At 37.8% G+C, this 16,146-nt stretch overlaps 1 protein-coding gene across 1 annotated transcript in view; it reads right to left on the bottom strand.

Annotated features, from left to right (window-relative positions):
* The window catches only part of si:ch211-269e2.1 (cohesin subunit SA-2), a 180,333-nt gene that overhangs the window by 84,233 nt on the left and 79,954 nt on the right, over positions 1-16,146 (bottom strand). Inside the window, exons 19-25 of the mRNA XM_039746272.1 lie at positions 16,034-16,145; positions 15,269-15,372; positions 8,964-9,056; positions 8,792-8,881; positions 6,023-6,226; positions 4,379-4,455; positions 1,099-1,186 (exon numbers count right to left, since the gene is read on the bottom strand). Coding sequence (XP_039602206.1) covers positions 1,099-1,186; positions 4,379-4,455; positions 6,023-6,226; positions 8,792-8,881; positions 8,964-9,056; positions 15,269-15,372; positions 16,034-16,145 — 768 coding nt within the window. The remainder of the gene's footprint in view (positions 1-1,098; positions 1,187-4,378; positions 4,456-6,022; positions 6,227-8,791; positions 8,882-8,963; positions 9,057-15,268; positions 15,373-16,033; position 16,146) is intronic.

Raw genomic sequence — 16,146 nt, 5'->3', positions numbered from 1 at the left:
GAGCAATTGGGGGAGGGAGAGCCACTGTAAGTTGTGGTTACAGACAACCACTGTGGTTGTGAGACAACCAAAAACCTGATTATCAGTGTGGATGAGCTCCAGAGAACCTATGTGGAGACAAGAGAAACTCCCAGAAGGACCACCCCAACACTTCATTAATGTGGACATTAAGGCAGAGTGGTCAGACAACATATGGAAGCCTATTTGGAGTTTGAGTTCTTCAGTGGCAGGAGCTGCTTATAAAACCAAATTCATGGTTGTGATTACAGGTTAGAGTACTGGTTTGTTTCAATCCACTCACCCCTTGTAGATTTAGGGAGGACGTGGGATGTGAACCTGGGTCTCCTTACTGCAAGGCAGCAGCACTACCAATGCGCCACCATGCCACCCAACAAGCTTGTTGTTAAGTAAGTTAACTGATGACTCTAAATAGCAGGGTATCAATAAGTGTGGGAAGGTGTATGAGTTATGCCTTCAACAAACAAGAGCCGGCTCATGCTTTCCGCTGGACGACACTGGGGTTGGCCCTGACCTCACTGTCCTTGTACTCAAATAAGACAGTCACATTTTTAATACAATCAAAAATTCAATTTCTGAAAACCACTTACCACCAGCAGACTGTCTACACACTGTGTGTGTTCTTGGTGTGCTAGAACCAGATATCAGAGCCAGCTAGCTATCGTTCATGTTCCCCAGGGCAGACCAATAAATGTCTCTAACTGATGCTGTCCAAAGCTCTCCATGAAAGGCATTGTATAACAGCAGAAATGAATGCTGGCAGATCATCAGTTGTAAAATTTACCACCAAAATATGGAGTGGGATTAAATAATTATGAAGGGTTTGGAACACTGGTATGGGGGATTCTTACAGGTCTGGTACAAACAGAGTGGTTTTTTTTTACTTTGGAGATGTCATTCAACCTAATGACATTTTTGGATTGAAAAAGAAAAAAAATTAAACAACAGTTAAAAGTAAACAACTGCTCAAAATATTCATTTTTTAACATTTCATTTAAAACAAGCAGTAAAAAACAAAACTTTAATCTATGCACTCCAGAAATCTACAGAACATAGTAGTTTAAGATAATAAAAAAGTACCTGGTGAGATGGTTCCACTTGCTGAGAACCATCACTAAGCAGCCGGAATATGCTTTTGTACAAATCCCAGTGGCACAGATCATGGGCACTAAAAAAATTTAAACAAATTCAATAAAATTGCGATTCAAAGCCTAAGTGAAAGCAATATTTGATGCATTAACTCAAAATGTCTGATTTCCTGGATTTTCAGTACAACAAAGTGACTTTGTATTTGTTAATGATTTAGAGTACACTCTGCTGCACTCTTCATCAGTGCTTTCAGTGGTAATTGATGAATTAGCTTTTGTGTTAGATAGACAAGATGATGTCACAGCGGTTAGTGTTGCTGATTCCTGGGTTTAAATCGCTGGCACTGTCAGGGTGGACTTCATACATTTTTACTTTGTTTGAAAGTGATTTTCTCTTGAATGATTCCTGTCAGTCCCTCAAACACAAACGTTAGGTTCATTAGTGATGCTTTATTATCCTTGTTTGATCGACTATAGGTGTGAGCGTGAGTGAGAACTTCAGTGGGCTTGCATCCCATCTAGGTGGACTCTGTCTTATGCCCACTGCTGTCAGATACACTCTGATCTCCATGACCCTGAACCAGATTAAACAGTTTTGTTGATAAATGGACAGCTTTTGATTACATTTGTAAAGAGCCATATTGCTCATTACAATGTACTACAACATAACCAATGTGGATAAAGAGGTTTCATTCAGATCAAGGTCCAAATAACTGTAGTTTAGAGGGAGAGAGGAAGTAAGATGTTCAGCTTATTAACATAAAGCAATCATTAATATTTCTACCTCAAGACATCACCTGCACTAACACAGGATTTTCACAAATTTCTTACTAGTCCATATAAATTAAATTACAACTTCTGCAAATTTTTGGAAGGATTTATTTATACAAACAAACGTATACTGTAAAATGTATGAGAATTTAGGTAGGATGTTCATTTTAATGATATTTCTTTCCACACCTTACGATAAGTGAATTTTAGACAAGTTAAAGAAATCTTCTTTGAACATCCTCCAGAAGATTGTTAAAATTAAATGTGAATAAATCCTTAAACCTTTGTGTGTTTCTGATTCAAAAATAAGTAAGCCAATGTGAAATTAAAATATCTTTCACTAATACTGATTACAGACAGACCAAAGCACAATTGAGTACATGTGTGCTTTATGTTTAACTTAGTCAGAGACAGTAAATAGAGTGTACAGCAATCAAGCACGGTAGCAGATACAGCATTTTATTCATTAACTAATGGTCTTAAGCATAAAAGTAATTAATTCCTAAAATGTGCCTAAAGCTGAAACTAAGCTCTCTGTAGACGTGTGGCATTTACCCCAAACACAACCTGGATGGACAGCAACAGTTCTTCTTGGTGGAGGCTAGACACCCAATGTGTTTAGTGCTCAGATGGGAGGTCTTTTTGCACTTCACAATGAGCTGGCCAGTCTTTCTGGTATGGTCTCCATCTGCAATGGCCTGGGTACATTTTCCCTCATATTTATGCTTTTTTTCCAAACTTTTTGTGGTATTTTTGAGTCAAAGAGCCATCAAAGAGGCCAGGGTGGCTTCTGGCTCCTGAACCTTTCTTCTAAATTCTTCCATTAGTCAATTGTTTACCCCTGACAACAGTCTTATGAGACATATCTTGTGCTTTTACATATTCAACCTCAAATCCCTTACCCCAAACTCCTTTACCAGTACTGCCCAGTCAAACAGCAAGCCAAGCAGCACAGCACATATTATAATAGAGTAATAACTAGACAAATCACAATTAACCCTACGCTTTCCCCATGTTTTTTCTACTAATTGCTTTTAGCACTAGTGTCTCGTATGTCTAATTAATACATATTACATAAAATATGTAAAATATAAGAAACACGGAATACAGAACTATTCATAGTTCATTACAGTCCATCCCCATACCATGTGCAAGGTACTTAATTCTATTGTACATTAGTAATCCACAATCCATAATGATGACAGCTACTTCAAAACAGTGAGATGTGCAAGTTCATGCACCCTTTAAATTGTGTGACAAAAAAATGGGTTGCTTAAAATGGTTCCAGACTTCAGGCTACATATGTGCACACCTCAGCAAAGGTATTTGAGAAAACCATAGGGTCAAAGGCCATGACCAAGCAAATTGGAAGCCAGCTAGTGACATCAGACACAAAGACATTTTTACATACTACAACTACACAGATTTTCTAGATATGAAAGCACATTGAGAATGTCATGGGACACTGGAAAATTGAATTATAACAACTAAGTTGAATTTGTCATAAATATTTTAACACTACGTATTGCATGTTGATATGCATTTTCAAGTAAGAATTTCGCTGTACACATGACAATAATGACATTATAAACATACAGAATGTTACATTATTCTGGAGAGTTTAGCATTTATTTAATTTTTTCAACAACAGTGGTATCTGGTGGGGGATGGAGCAATGCCAAAATAGCCCTTAATGCAGAGAACCCACTGCTTGGACAGAGTGCCACGCCATCACAAATTCCATTTAGAATCAACAGTGGGGAATTGAGAGCAAACTGATAAAAAACAATGCAGAGATAAGAAGAATAGACAAATTCAACATAGACAACAACTGGCTGAGGGATCCAAGATCATCAGGACCTGTGCAGTAGGAGCGCCACCATGCTGCACTGATGTTAAGTAGTGAAAGTGAAACACTCAGATCTGGAATGTGGAAATGTTAACAAGGAATAATAAACTCTGCAAAATAATCTTAAATCCAGAAATCTTATTGGACAAAATTTATATAAGAATCACTTGTAATGCCTTGACAGGCATAATCTAGACTGAAGAATGTGTTGTTAATGCTAGAAAGCCAGATTAACAGCTTTTTAATATGTCATTTATGTAATAAACAAATATAAACTATATTACATCAGCTTCATTAAATAGTAAGCAGCTTGGATACATTAACCCATTAAATGTTTCAATCTGAACAACATGATGAGTTTGCCCGCACTTTGCATTTATCTGTTTCAAAGATGTCTATATAGTGATACTCATATCTCAATATTTTAACTTGACCTTACTTGTGAGGTGTCATATTATTATAATGCTTTCTCTAAATTTGCTGAAATTCAAATCACTTGATTGTTTAAATGAGCCACAAAATGTAATCTCTTATAAACCATCATATTTTAAAATTATGGCTAACATCTCCTTCAAGTAAAACAACAAAATCAAACCTATACTTGTAAGAAAAAATAAGAAATAAAAATACACAATACAAAACCACTACTTACTTATGAAAGGCGGTGATTCTTTTCAATGTGGATAAGAGTTGGTGGTTAACTTCTTTACTAGCTGACTGGCCCTCTCCCTACAAAAAGGGAACAAAACAATTTCCTACACATTCCACTGTCTAGATGATTGAAGTAAAAGAAAATTACAATTTTCCCAGGGTCTGTACGGTTGCATGTGCAGTATGGCAAGCTTAATTAAACCTAAAAGACACCTCAAATACATTTAGTAGTATCCTAACATAATTATTGGAATATGGGAGACACAGTTTTTAGCTCTGGACCTTGCCAATTCTAGAGATCAGGGGTTGACTACGAAGTAAAGTACCTTATTATGTGACCATTATTCACCACATGGTGTTTTATCTATGTGCCTATTGTTAACAAGATACAAAGTTAACCAAGCTGATGCTTCCAATTATAACTGTAGCATCTTTCTATAATACACCAGATTATAGACCAGATGACAGGAGCTGTGATCCCATAGTTAGCTACCCATAACTGACAATACAAATGTGATAAATATTTCTGAAGTCTGAATATATCTGAAGTTTATCAGATATAAAATATTCTATATAGACATATTAGTTAAAGGATATGTTTGGCATTTTTCAAGTCAAAGTTATTTCTTCACAAACATGGTATATATTCATTTGCCATGCAAAATTATGTTCCAAAGAACGTAATTTTCTATAAATATTAAATACCTTGCTTGCACTGGTGTTTTACGTTGGAATTAATGAGCATGCTGGAAAGCTGGGTAAAGCTGGGGAAAAAAGGCTTAACACTTATCAAATACATCAATTTCTCAAGCCAAGACAGTTGTTAAATATTGATCCGGATTTTGTGATTACACACATATTGTAAAATAGCTTATACATGTCAATTTGGAACATGAAAACATTAATATTATGAGATTCAACCATTTTAAAAGAAAACCAGCTGTGCCAGCTACCTCAGCACTTCTGGTCTTCTGCAATAAGCTTTCACCCCTCCCTCCAGCCGGGTAGTGGATTCCTCTAGAAAAATAAATTCACTGTAAAGTTTTCAAGACATTTGGTTGGTGTTGTTTTGATTTACTTCTGTATTTATCTGAAAACTCACACAAGTAAGTAGTAAATGTACCTTTACCTTGAATAAAACAGTTCCAAGAATATGTAATAAAATTATTATTTCCAGATCCCTTTCATTATCAGAAGGCATATTTTATTTTATCAAAACTCAAAGAGAACATAACTGGTAACTTTAAGGTTTTTATTTTCCGGTCGTGCTCTGTGCTCATTATCTCCATTTAAATATGCCAGTGCGGCAAGAAATTTTTTTAAAACTACTTCTAGAAATTGCTGGACTTTGGAACACTATTTTGTGTAGCAAATGCATATACAGTATATCATGTTTGTTTAGAAATAAGTTTGACTGAAAAAGTCATACTTTTAAGTGCAAAAGCTGCTTTATAATACCCATATATTCAAATTAAAAAAATATTCCCTTGTACACTCAACAACAACAATATTTATTTATATACTGTAGCATGTTTTCATACAAATGATGTAGCGCAAAGTGTTTTACAGGATGAAGAAAGAGAAAAAAAAACCTCACATCATTTATTATAACCTGACACACACTAAGAAAATAAGCATCATATACCTCACAGAAAAAGTCTTCTAGTAACAAATGTAACCGTTTGGTCCATTGGTCAATTAGCTGGTCTTTGGAGATATTTGCCAGTACATGCACAGCCACCTCCTCGCTGCAGAGCACAGAGTATGTTTTGGCACAGGCTTCAAGGACTGCAGGATGTGTGTGTTGCTCAACAACATCTGTCATTTGCTTCAGCAACATGTCCATATACTTTGAAAATAAAAGCATTCAATGAACACATCCCTCATTAGTGACCAGACAAGAATTTAAACACAATCATTAATTGTTATTGACATGTTCAAAAACTCAATCAACTAATGCTTGCCATATAAATGTAACATATAAGCTGAAGTTTGACTGGGTGGTATATCTAGAGCAGAAGGTATTCAATAAGAAAGGACGTTTCAGTACAGTGCATCCGGATAGTATTCACAGCGCATCACATTTTCCACATTTTGTTATGTTACAGCCTCATTCCAAAATGGATTAAGTTCATTTTTTTCCTCAGAATTCTACACACAACACCCCATAATGACAATGTGAAAAAAGTTTACTTGAGTTTTTTCCAAATTTATTAAAAATAAAAAAAATGAGAAAGCACATGTACATAAGTATTCACAGCCTTTGCCATGAAGCTCAAAATTGAGCTCAGGTGCATCCTGTTTCCCCTGATCATCCTTGAGATGTTTCTGCAGCTTAATTGGAGTCCACCTGTGGTAAATTCAGTTGATTGGACATGATTTGGAAAGGCACACACCTGTCTATATAAGGTCCGACAGTTGACAGTTCGTGTCAGAGCACAAACCAAGCATGAAGTAAAAGGAATTGTCTGTAGACCTCCGAGACAGGATTGTCTCGAGGCACGAATCTGGGGAAGGTTATAGAAACATTTCTGCTGCTTTGAAGGTCCCAATGAGCACAGTGGCCTCCATCATCCATAAGTGGAAGATGTTCGAAACCACCAGGACTCTTCCTAGAGCTGGCCGGCCATTTAAACTGAGCGATCGGGGGAGAAGGGCCTTAGTCAGGAGGTGACCAAGAACCCGATGGTCACTCTGTCAGAGCTCCAGAGTGCAGCAATCCACCAATCAGGCCTGTATGGTACAGTGCCCAGACGGAAGCCACTCCTTAGTAAAAGGCACATGGCAGCCCGCCTGGAGTTTGCCAAAAGACACTTGAAGGACTCTCAGACCATGAGAAACAAAATTCTCTGGTCTGATGAGACAAAGATTGAACTCTTTGGTGTGAATGCCAGGCGTCACGTTTGGAGGAAACCAGGCACTGCTCATCACCAGGCCAATACTATCCCTACAGTGAAGCATGGTGGTGGCAGCATCATGCTGTGGAGATGTTTTTCAGCGGCAGGAACTGGGAGACTAGTCAGGATAAAGGGAGAGATGACTGCAGCAATGTACAGAGACATGCTGGATGAAAACCTGCTCCAGAGCGCTCTTGACCTCAGACTGGGGCGATGGTTCATCTTTCAGCAGGACAACGGCCCTAAGCACGCAGCCAAGATATCAAAGGAGTGGCTTCAGAAAAACTCTATGAATGTCCTTGAGTGGCCCAGCCATTAACATCTCTGGAGAGATCTTAAAATGGCTGTGCACTGACGCCTGCCATCTAACTGATGGAGCTTGAGAGGTGCTGCAAAGAGGAATGGGTGAAACTGGCCAAGGATAGGTGTGCCAAGCTTGTGGCATCATATTCAAAAAGACTTGAGGCTGTAATTGCTGCCAAAGGTGCATCGACAAAGTATTCAGCAAAGGCTGTGAATACTTATGTACATGTGACTTCTCAGATATTTTTAATAAATTTGCAAAATCCTCAAGTAAACTTTTTTCACGTTGTCATTATGGGGTGTTGTGTGTAGAATTCTGAGGAAAAAAATGAATTTAATCCATTTTGGAATAAGGCTGTAACATAACAAAATGTGGAAAAAGTGATGCGCTGTGAATACTTTCCGGGTGCACTGTATATTGATATTTAGGGTTAAATCCCCATTTGCTAAAGAAAAAATAAAGCCCCCAAAATCTCAAAAATACTTCTTCTGATTTGATTGAAATATTGTGATATTATTGAAGAAAGAAAATTAACAAAAATGTTTTTTGTTATTTTTCAAAATTTGTCAGTAATAAAGCAATAGAGTGTGGGGCATTCTTAGGTACCAAGCCTCTTTTTTGCGTCAGCTGCATGGAGAAATGGGGCATTCAGTTCATGTAAATGAATGGTGCTAGGAGAACAGCACAACTGTACAAGCTGTGGATGTAATCTCACAAAAAAAATGGGACTGCTGGCAAGTGAAATAGAGTAGCTGCCCTGCACAGGAAAAAGAGAAGAGGTGGGAAGCTGCATGAAAATTGAGATGTGAAACAGACAAAGAAAGGTTAGGCAAAAAAAAAAAAAGTCGATACCAATCACGATACAGTAAAATACATTACTCATTCAGGTAACACTCAGCTGGTATTAAAAGCCCTAGTACGTCCTAAGGAACTATAATTGTGTTAATATTTGTGGTTTTCTGTTAGGTTGAAAACGTCTGACCTCTTTCACTAACACATTTTGTGACATCTATAAATCAATGTATAATTTTTTTAATCGCACAATGACTGAATTTAATAGACATGGTCACAGTTGCTTAGATATCTCACTGAGCAGCAGGCTATTTTCATTAATGAGAATGTGTACATAATAGACCAGCTGCTGAATGTATAAAGTATATAGCAAACAGGAAAAAAACAGTCTGTAGTACACATATAATGACATGCTACATACCTTTTCCAAATGACTATTTCTGTAAACATCTGTGTCAAAATATTGTGGTATCTGGAGAAGATTGGCCACATTTTCTGCTTTTACTGAATACTGAAGAAAACAAATGCAAAAAAAAAAATCATCAGCTATGGGAAAAAAATTGTGCAGTGTGGCAGAACAATAAAAGCCCTACCTTTTCCAAAAGTGCTGGAAGAGCAACGATTAAGTGTTCAGTGAGTCTGATGCAGTCATCCATCTGTATTTTTCTTTCTTTCACTGCAAAATTCTAAATTAAAAAAAAAATTCCAGCTATAAATTGTAGCTTGTGGTTTACTTGTCACAGTTTAGTAAATGAATGTGGTGTCAATACCACAACTAAAACTAAGGAAACAGGATTCCAAACTCAGAGTGGATAGATAATTTGACAAAGAGGAGTCTCGCCAAGAAAAGAAAATTCACACTAAAATGTAAGATTTTAGGACAGGGTGTTTTTTTTTTCTGCTATAATCGACACTAAACATGATTGGTTGATTTTTAAGCACTGGTAACCATCAGTCACCAGGTTTGTTCCATAGCAGAACTTCAAAGGTCAGCATACTATTACAAGTACAACGGAAAACTGCAGGTCTAAGACATAGAGGAAAAGTCAAGTACATAAGAATGTTTCAGTGTAGATAGAAAAAAATTAAAGTTGTAAATTAGGCAAGTGACTAGGACTAGGTAATTACTACAGGCACAATATTATGAATTAATATTATCAGGGGTGCACATAACATATTTGGTCTTGTTCTCAGGGGAGAACCTGGGGTTGTTGCTTGGTCCTCACTTTTTTTTAAAATACATTTTTTCCATGACCCACCTCACAGGATGAAGACAACAGAGGGATACATGGATAACCTGACATCACATGTACTTTAATTTCAACTGAAAATAAATAAAACCAGTACAACAAAATATCTGTTCTTTAAAGCCCCGTAGTATGTACAGTTAGGTCCATAAATATTTACAGAGACAACTTTTTTCTAATTTTGGTTCTGTACATTACTACAATGAATTTTAAATGAAACAACTCAGATACAATTGAAGTGCAGACTTTCAGCTTTAATTTAGTGGGTTAAACAAAAAGATTGCATAAAAATGTGAGGCAACTAAAGCATTTTTTTCAACACAATACCTTCATTTCAGAGGCTCAAAAGTAATTGGACAAATTAAATAACTGGAAATAAAATGTTAATTTCTACTACTTGGTTGAAAACCCTTTGCTGGTAATGACAGCCTGAAGTCTTGAACTTATGGACATCACCAGATGCTTGGTTTCCTCCTTTTTAATGCTCTGCCAGGCCTTTACTGCAGCGTCTTTCAGTTGCTGTTTGTTTGTGGGCCTTTCTGTCTGAAGTTTAGTCTTCAACAAGTGAAATGCATGCTCAATTGGGTTACGATCAGGTGACTTACTTGGCCATTCATGAATTTTCCACTTCTTTGCTTTAATAAACTCATGGGTTGCTTTGGCTGTATGTTTTGGGTCATTGTCCATCTGTATCATGAAACGCCGCCCAATCAATCTGACTGCATTTAGCTGGATTTGAGCAGACAGTATGTCTCTGAACACCTCAGAATTCATTCAGCTGCTTCTGTCCTGTGTCACTTCATCAATAAACACTAGTGTCCTGGTGCCACTGTTGTTTTCCGTGGACATCCAGGTCTTTTTGCGTGCTGAGTTCACCAGTGCTTGCTTTCTTTCTCAGGATGTACCAAACTGTAGATTTTGCCACTCGTAATATTGTAGCAATTTCTCGGATGAGTTTTTTCTGTTTTCGCAGCTTAAGGATGGCTTCTTTCACCTGCATGGTGAGCTCCTTTGACCGCATGTTGTCTGTTCACAGCAAAATCTTCCACATGCAAGCACCACACCTCGAATCAACTCCAGGCCTTTTATCTGCTTAATTGATAATGACATAACGACGGACTTGCCAAACCTGTCCTTGAAATAGCCTTTGAGTCAATTGTCCAATTACTTTTGATCCCCTGAAATGATGTGATTGTGTTAAAAAATGCTTTAGTTGCCTCACATTTTTATGCAATCTTTTTGTTCACCCCACTGAATTAAAGTAGAAAGTCTGCACTTCAACTGCATCTGAGTTGTTTCATTTAAAATTCATTGTGGTAATGTACAGAACCAAAATTAGAAAAAAGTTGTCTCTGTAAATATTTATGGACCTAACTGTAGCTTTCTAATGAAATGACAGCATTTCAAACACTGAAAACCAAATGAAATGACAGCTTTTTAAGTACTGACAACAGTTACTGCTATTTAAAAGCACTGAAAGTTATCTTATGTCATCATCATCATCATCATCACTTACCTCCTGACTGTCTTCCTTTATTTCAAAAACAGTAGAAGACACAGATGTACTAGGCCTGCTCCTTTCTCCCTGGTTCAGCCTGCGATTAACTGTTTGCATCCACAAGTCAACAGCTGGCTTTGGGTCAAAGGTCTCTGTTGTGAACTTAGACAACTGGATGTGCATATGAGATGAGCGGTGAGAGTTTGATAGGCAGAATGTGTACTTGTTTTTTTTATAATATTCAGATGTGAAAATCCCCTCTCACATGCAGCACTGTAAGGGACAAGAGAAGGACTTTCTGAATGTTGGAGCATCTGCCTGGATTGCTTGCCTTCATTACTTTCACCAGGTCATGCACAGAGGAGGCTGCAAAACATTTTCCTGATTGCTTTAAATGCATCCACTCTCTTAAAGTGGAGACTCTGTCAACAAACATGCTGGCCTGATATGTCTCAAGGATGTTACTAAGTATTGTGTTGCCAAAATGTGGAGGTCTTTTATTTCAAGAGGCCAAGTTGTAGGATCAGAAATCAAAAAGTGATCACATGATTTGAGGGATTGAGGGAGCTCTCTCTCTCTCATCAGTCTTGTCCCTGTCAGCATCAGCATGTGACACAGTCTCCTTCCTGTACTTATCATCAGTAGTGTCAGCTGTCCAATAGCAACCATAAGCTCATCTTTGCATTCACCAATAGTTGGATTCTCTTGCTGGAACCTGAGGGAGGTGAACTGTAAAATGTTCCCAATATCAAGCATGTTGGCTAGAAAACAACAAAAATGCTCTGTGCAGATATGCTTTAGACTACTGTCATCACTTGTTGCCACTTGAATCTGAATGGCTGGTTGTAGCAAGGCTACATAACTTGACAGTCAGGTTGTCCTGCTGGACTGTCTGTCACTTTATAATGTGGCTGGGAGGGTGTCTGTAAATAGCTCTTCAAGCACTTTGATGACGACCCAGTGCTGGGAGGATCCCGCCCAGTAAATATTCCAGCTGCCTGTTGCCAGCGTCATGTTTCCATAGCAACCAAGAGGGGAAAGGATGTTTCGGTGGGAAACTTTTTCTTTTTAGGGGAAAGTCGGATCAAGGAAGGGGTAGAGAAAAGGAAGGAAAAGGCTGAAGGTAAGGAGGCGACTATCTACGCTCTAAGAATCATTCAGGATCTTACTTCACCCAGGGACGTCTGGTATTTGTGGGTGGCCACCCCAAAGAAATAATCAGGTGACAATCCCCGAGAAGAGGCCAGGTACTGGTGTTCTCTGGGTGCTCCCGTCTGGTGAGTCGGATTTATGAGTGCATTTCTCCATGATAGTCAGAAGAGAAGCTGTTTCGCCAGAGGATTGTTGTGTTTCCTCATGCCATACGGTAGGAACTGAACTGCGGGGCTTTTTTCCTTATATGTGGACTATGTTAAATCTTTTTTTTGCTTTCTCAGAGAACTGTTTTTTTATTTTTTTTTATTGTCTGTGTCAAACCAGGGGTTATGATTTGGCCGCTGGGGCGTCGTCTGGGGAAGGGGTTCACTAATGAGCACTGAGGCACCGGGCAAGTAAATGTAAACAGCAAATTTCAATATATTTATCAGTTCCACTTTCTTTTGCGTGTGATTTTTTGCCAGTTAATTAAGGGCATGCATAGGGTACAAGAGGGGCAGAGGACCAAATATGGTAATGCTATTTTATTCTTCAAATATCATCCACTTCCCTCTCGGGTTGTGAAGTGTAGGAATCGTGTTCCCATATCTGGTGGTTACTACATGGTAACATTCTCCATATTTTCAACAGAATCGCCTGTCTCCATGCAGACCATCCGATATTGTTAAATTTTCCAAATTTGACAAAAGCAATGCCTTTCTCCTCACAGATCTGCTTTAGTTGTACAATTCGTTTTGCACCCGCTTTCTGTAAGTAAAAGCTTAGCAACTTCACAGTGGATTGATTAAATGACTCACAGTATGGGACCATGAGATCAGCTGACTTGCCGCAGTTCTCCAGGGTGTGGGCAGTGCACAGGATATGCACAAGGGAATCCCCAATGTCCAACATCTGACGTAATTTAGGAACGACCCCGTTATAAATTCCAATGTTGATAGCGGCTCCATCAGTGCATACTGAGACCAGCTTCATCTTCCACTCTGCTAAACCACAAGTATGAAACAGTTGAACAAGTCCGTCCACTATGTCCTGTGCTGTTCGATTGGCCCCCAGGTTAATTATTCCAAGGAAATCTGAGCTGAATTTCCTGCTCCATTTTGTTCTATCTTCTGATCCATTGAAGAGGACACCCCAAAATTCAGCTGATTTCAGTTTTTCACTCAAATCTGAAGTTATTGTCTGTCAATGCACTGCATTATACGCCCCCCGCCTTCTCAAGAATGATAAGTGGTCCCAACGTTAACTCCAAGCCTCTTGAGAAGCGGAATATCCTCCTCATATGAACATATAGGACGTGCATGTTTCGCTTTGTGAAAAGCCAACAAAATAATGTTACTCAGTGCTTGATACTGTTATTCAGTCTGCTTTTCTTGCCATCTGTTGATTGGACAGATCGACTGGTCCAGGCTGTGCATGTTATCAACCACTTGCACTACTTTTCTGGTACTCTCAAAAGCTGGATGATTGAAATTTTTAGTACCTGTATAAAAGGTACTATTTTTATCCGCCACAGTGGGATTTTCATGGCATAGTTTGCACCACATTTCAGTGTGGACGTCATTCGTTTGAAACCAGCTGACCTCCTGCAGCCATTTTTTCGAGAACACAAGCTTCTTTTGCGGTTCAGGTTCAGTCAGGCGTTTCTTTGGAGGTGGAGGAACACCAAAGTAATTGCTTAATGGAGCTTGCTTCTTGGACATTTTGATGAATGAAGAAAGTTATAAAAGCAGTGGCTTTTACCATATATCTTTTTAAAAACTTAGGTATGCAAACGCACGTTACAACATTAGATATGGCACACATTGTTTATTTTGATAGTGCATGCACACCTGCGCACCACTTATGTGCACCCCTGAATATTATGAATAAACAATATTATGGAGTGAAACATTTCTAAATCAATTAGGCAAGAGACCAGGACAATAATGAATAATTACTATGTACTTGACAGAAAACTGTTTGTGTGGAGGAAAAGTTGAGAGTACTAAATGACCAGGAAAAAAGACCAGCAACTAAGGACAATCAAAACAGACGTCTGCAGCTGTCAAAAGCTTGAATATATAAAAAAAAAACACAGTCAGAAAACTGTCAAAAGTACCAACACAACTTGGTGAAATTCAAAGTCAAAAAGCAGACCAAAAAGTCTTACATCTGTCTATAGCCCTTTCCCTATCTAAATTAAATCTTGAGCATTTCTTAGTTTTTTCAAGGCTAATCCAGAGATTGAAAACCATAGATATTACACTGCCATCTGCCCAAACAGTTCAAGTCCATACAACTGTCAACAATCATCAATGGCATAAACATTTTCTCAGCAGCTGGCATAATGACTTGAACATTCAGCCATCGCTAAAATAATTAATTAGCAAAGGAAGTAACATGGTTGAACTATTTCTAGTGCAAAAGTGAAATAATTCACCTTAATAAAAAATATAAGCGTGTGTCCATCCAGTCGCTATGTCTCTGTCATTCCAACAGATGATACATCACAAACATTTGTAGAAGTACATTGTACCAGCACATATGGTTGTGATGCACCATCCATTGAAATGACAAATGCAATCTGTTTTAATACTGTATGCATTACAAAACACATTCCAAGAGATATTGTACTACAAACATTAATGCTGAGGTCTACCTTGATTACTTAGATTTCAAGCCATCTTAGATGGGTAAAACAGCTAGTGCAGACTACAAAACAGACATAACCACACCAGGCATTTAAAATTATCACTGAAATGATCTGAAACTGAAAAGTGAATCAGCAGTTCATTATATGTTTGCCCTTATCTCAGGTATTTCATTGAACAGTGAAAATATTTACTATATACTCGCAGCAGCAGAGCATCAAATAAAATATGTAAGTACTGATGAAATTAGGCATTACTGTAGCTAATCAGATAAAGGGAAAAAAATGTAATTTAGGTTTTCAAACACCTCTATTAAACATTCAAAAAAGATAACAAATTGCAAATTGTAACTGAGCAGCACCACCCACCTTTTTGTTCATTCCTCTCCCTACAGGGGGGTGTCCTTCTGTGGCTTGACGGACTGACGTCAACAGCATCTCAATTAGGGACTGCTTCTGGGAGTCATTCAGATCTGTTAGGGAGCAACACTGGAATTAGACAACTCAGTTTTTATATAAAAACATCTCAAAAATCTTTAAAGTGGACTTCTGCAACTGAATTGGGAAATGTTAAACTGTATTTTATAATGATATACATTTAATTAATATGTGCATATGCTACTTTAGAACAACTTTCAGCAGATAACAAAATAATCCAAACCCAAATAAAAATGTAATAAACTATAGAAAGTGGAGAGAATTGCTTTTTTTATTCAAAGTAGTCTTTCATTTACAATTGTAATTATTTGCAAAAAAGCATACAATACCCAAGCCAAATGCTTACATCTGAAATATTCAACATGAAAATTGGTCACATGTTTTGAATTATTCATAATTAACCAGAACACAAGTAGAAAACCTGTGATGATTTTCATCATCTTCTGAACAGCCTACATGTGTTATCTTTGCATACAACATTCACCATTAGCCACAGCTGGATGTCTTCTTGTTATATGCTACCCATTGTTACCCTTAATAATTTTAAAAGTCTTTATTCTGAAATAATAAAGAAATCAAGAAAGAAAAGAAAAACAATAGAAAGGAGGCGCCTTTGCTTTTTGACAAATTATTCAGAACAAAACTCACTAGGGGTTAGCATAGCCCACTCACAAATAAACCATTTGCAGTCCTCACCCTGTGTTCCTGGCTCCTCAAGTAGAAGTTCAGTCATAGACTCCCAGTCCTTTAAAAGAGATCCTGCATTGTCCCAAAGGCTGTCTACCAGATATGCCATGTGTTTGTGCAAC

The sequence above is a fragment of the Polypterus senegalus genome, chromosome 2, assembly GCF_016835505.1.
Source record: "Polypterus senegalus isolate Bchr_013 chromosome 2, ASM1683550v1, whole genome shotgun sequence".
NCBI lineage: Eukaryota > Metazoa > Chordata > Cladistia > Polypteriformes > Polypteridae > Polypterus > Polypterus senegalus.
This window is presented reverse-complemented; position numbering and strand designations above follow the sequence as displayed.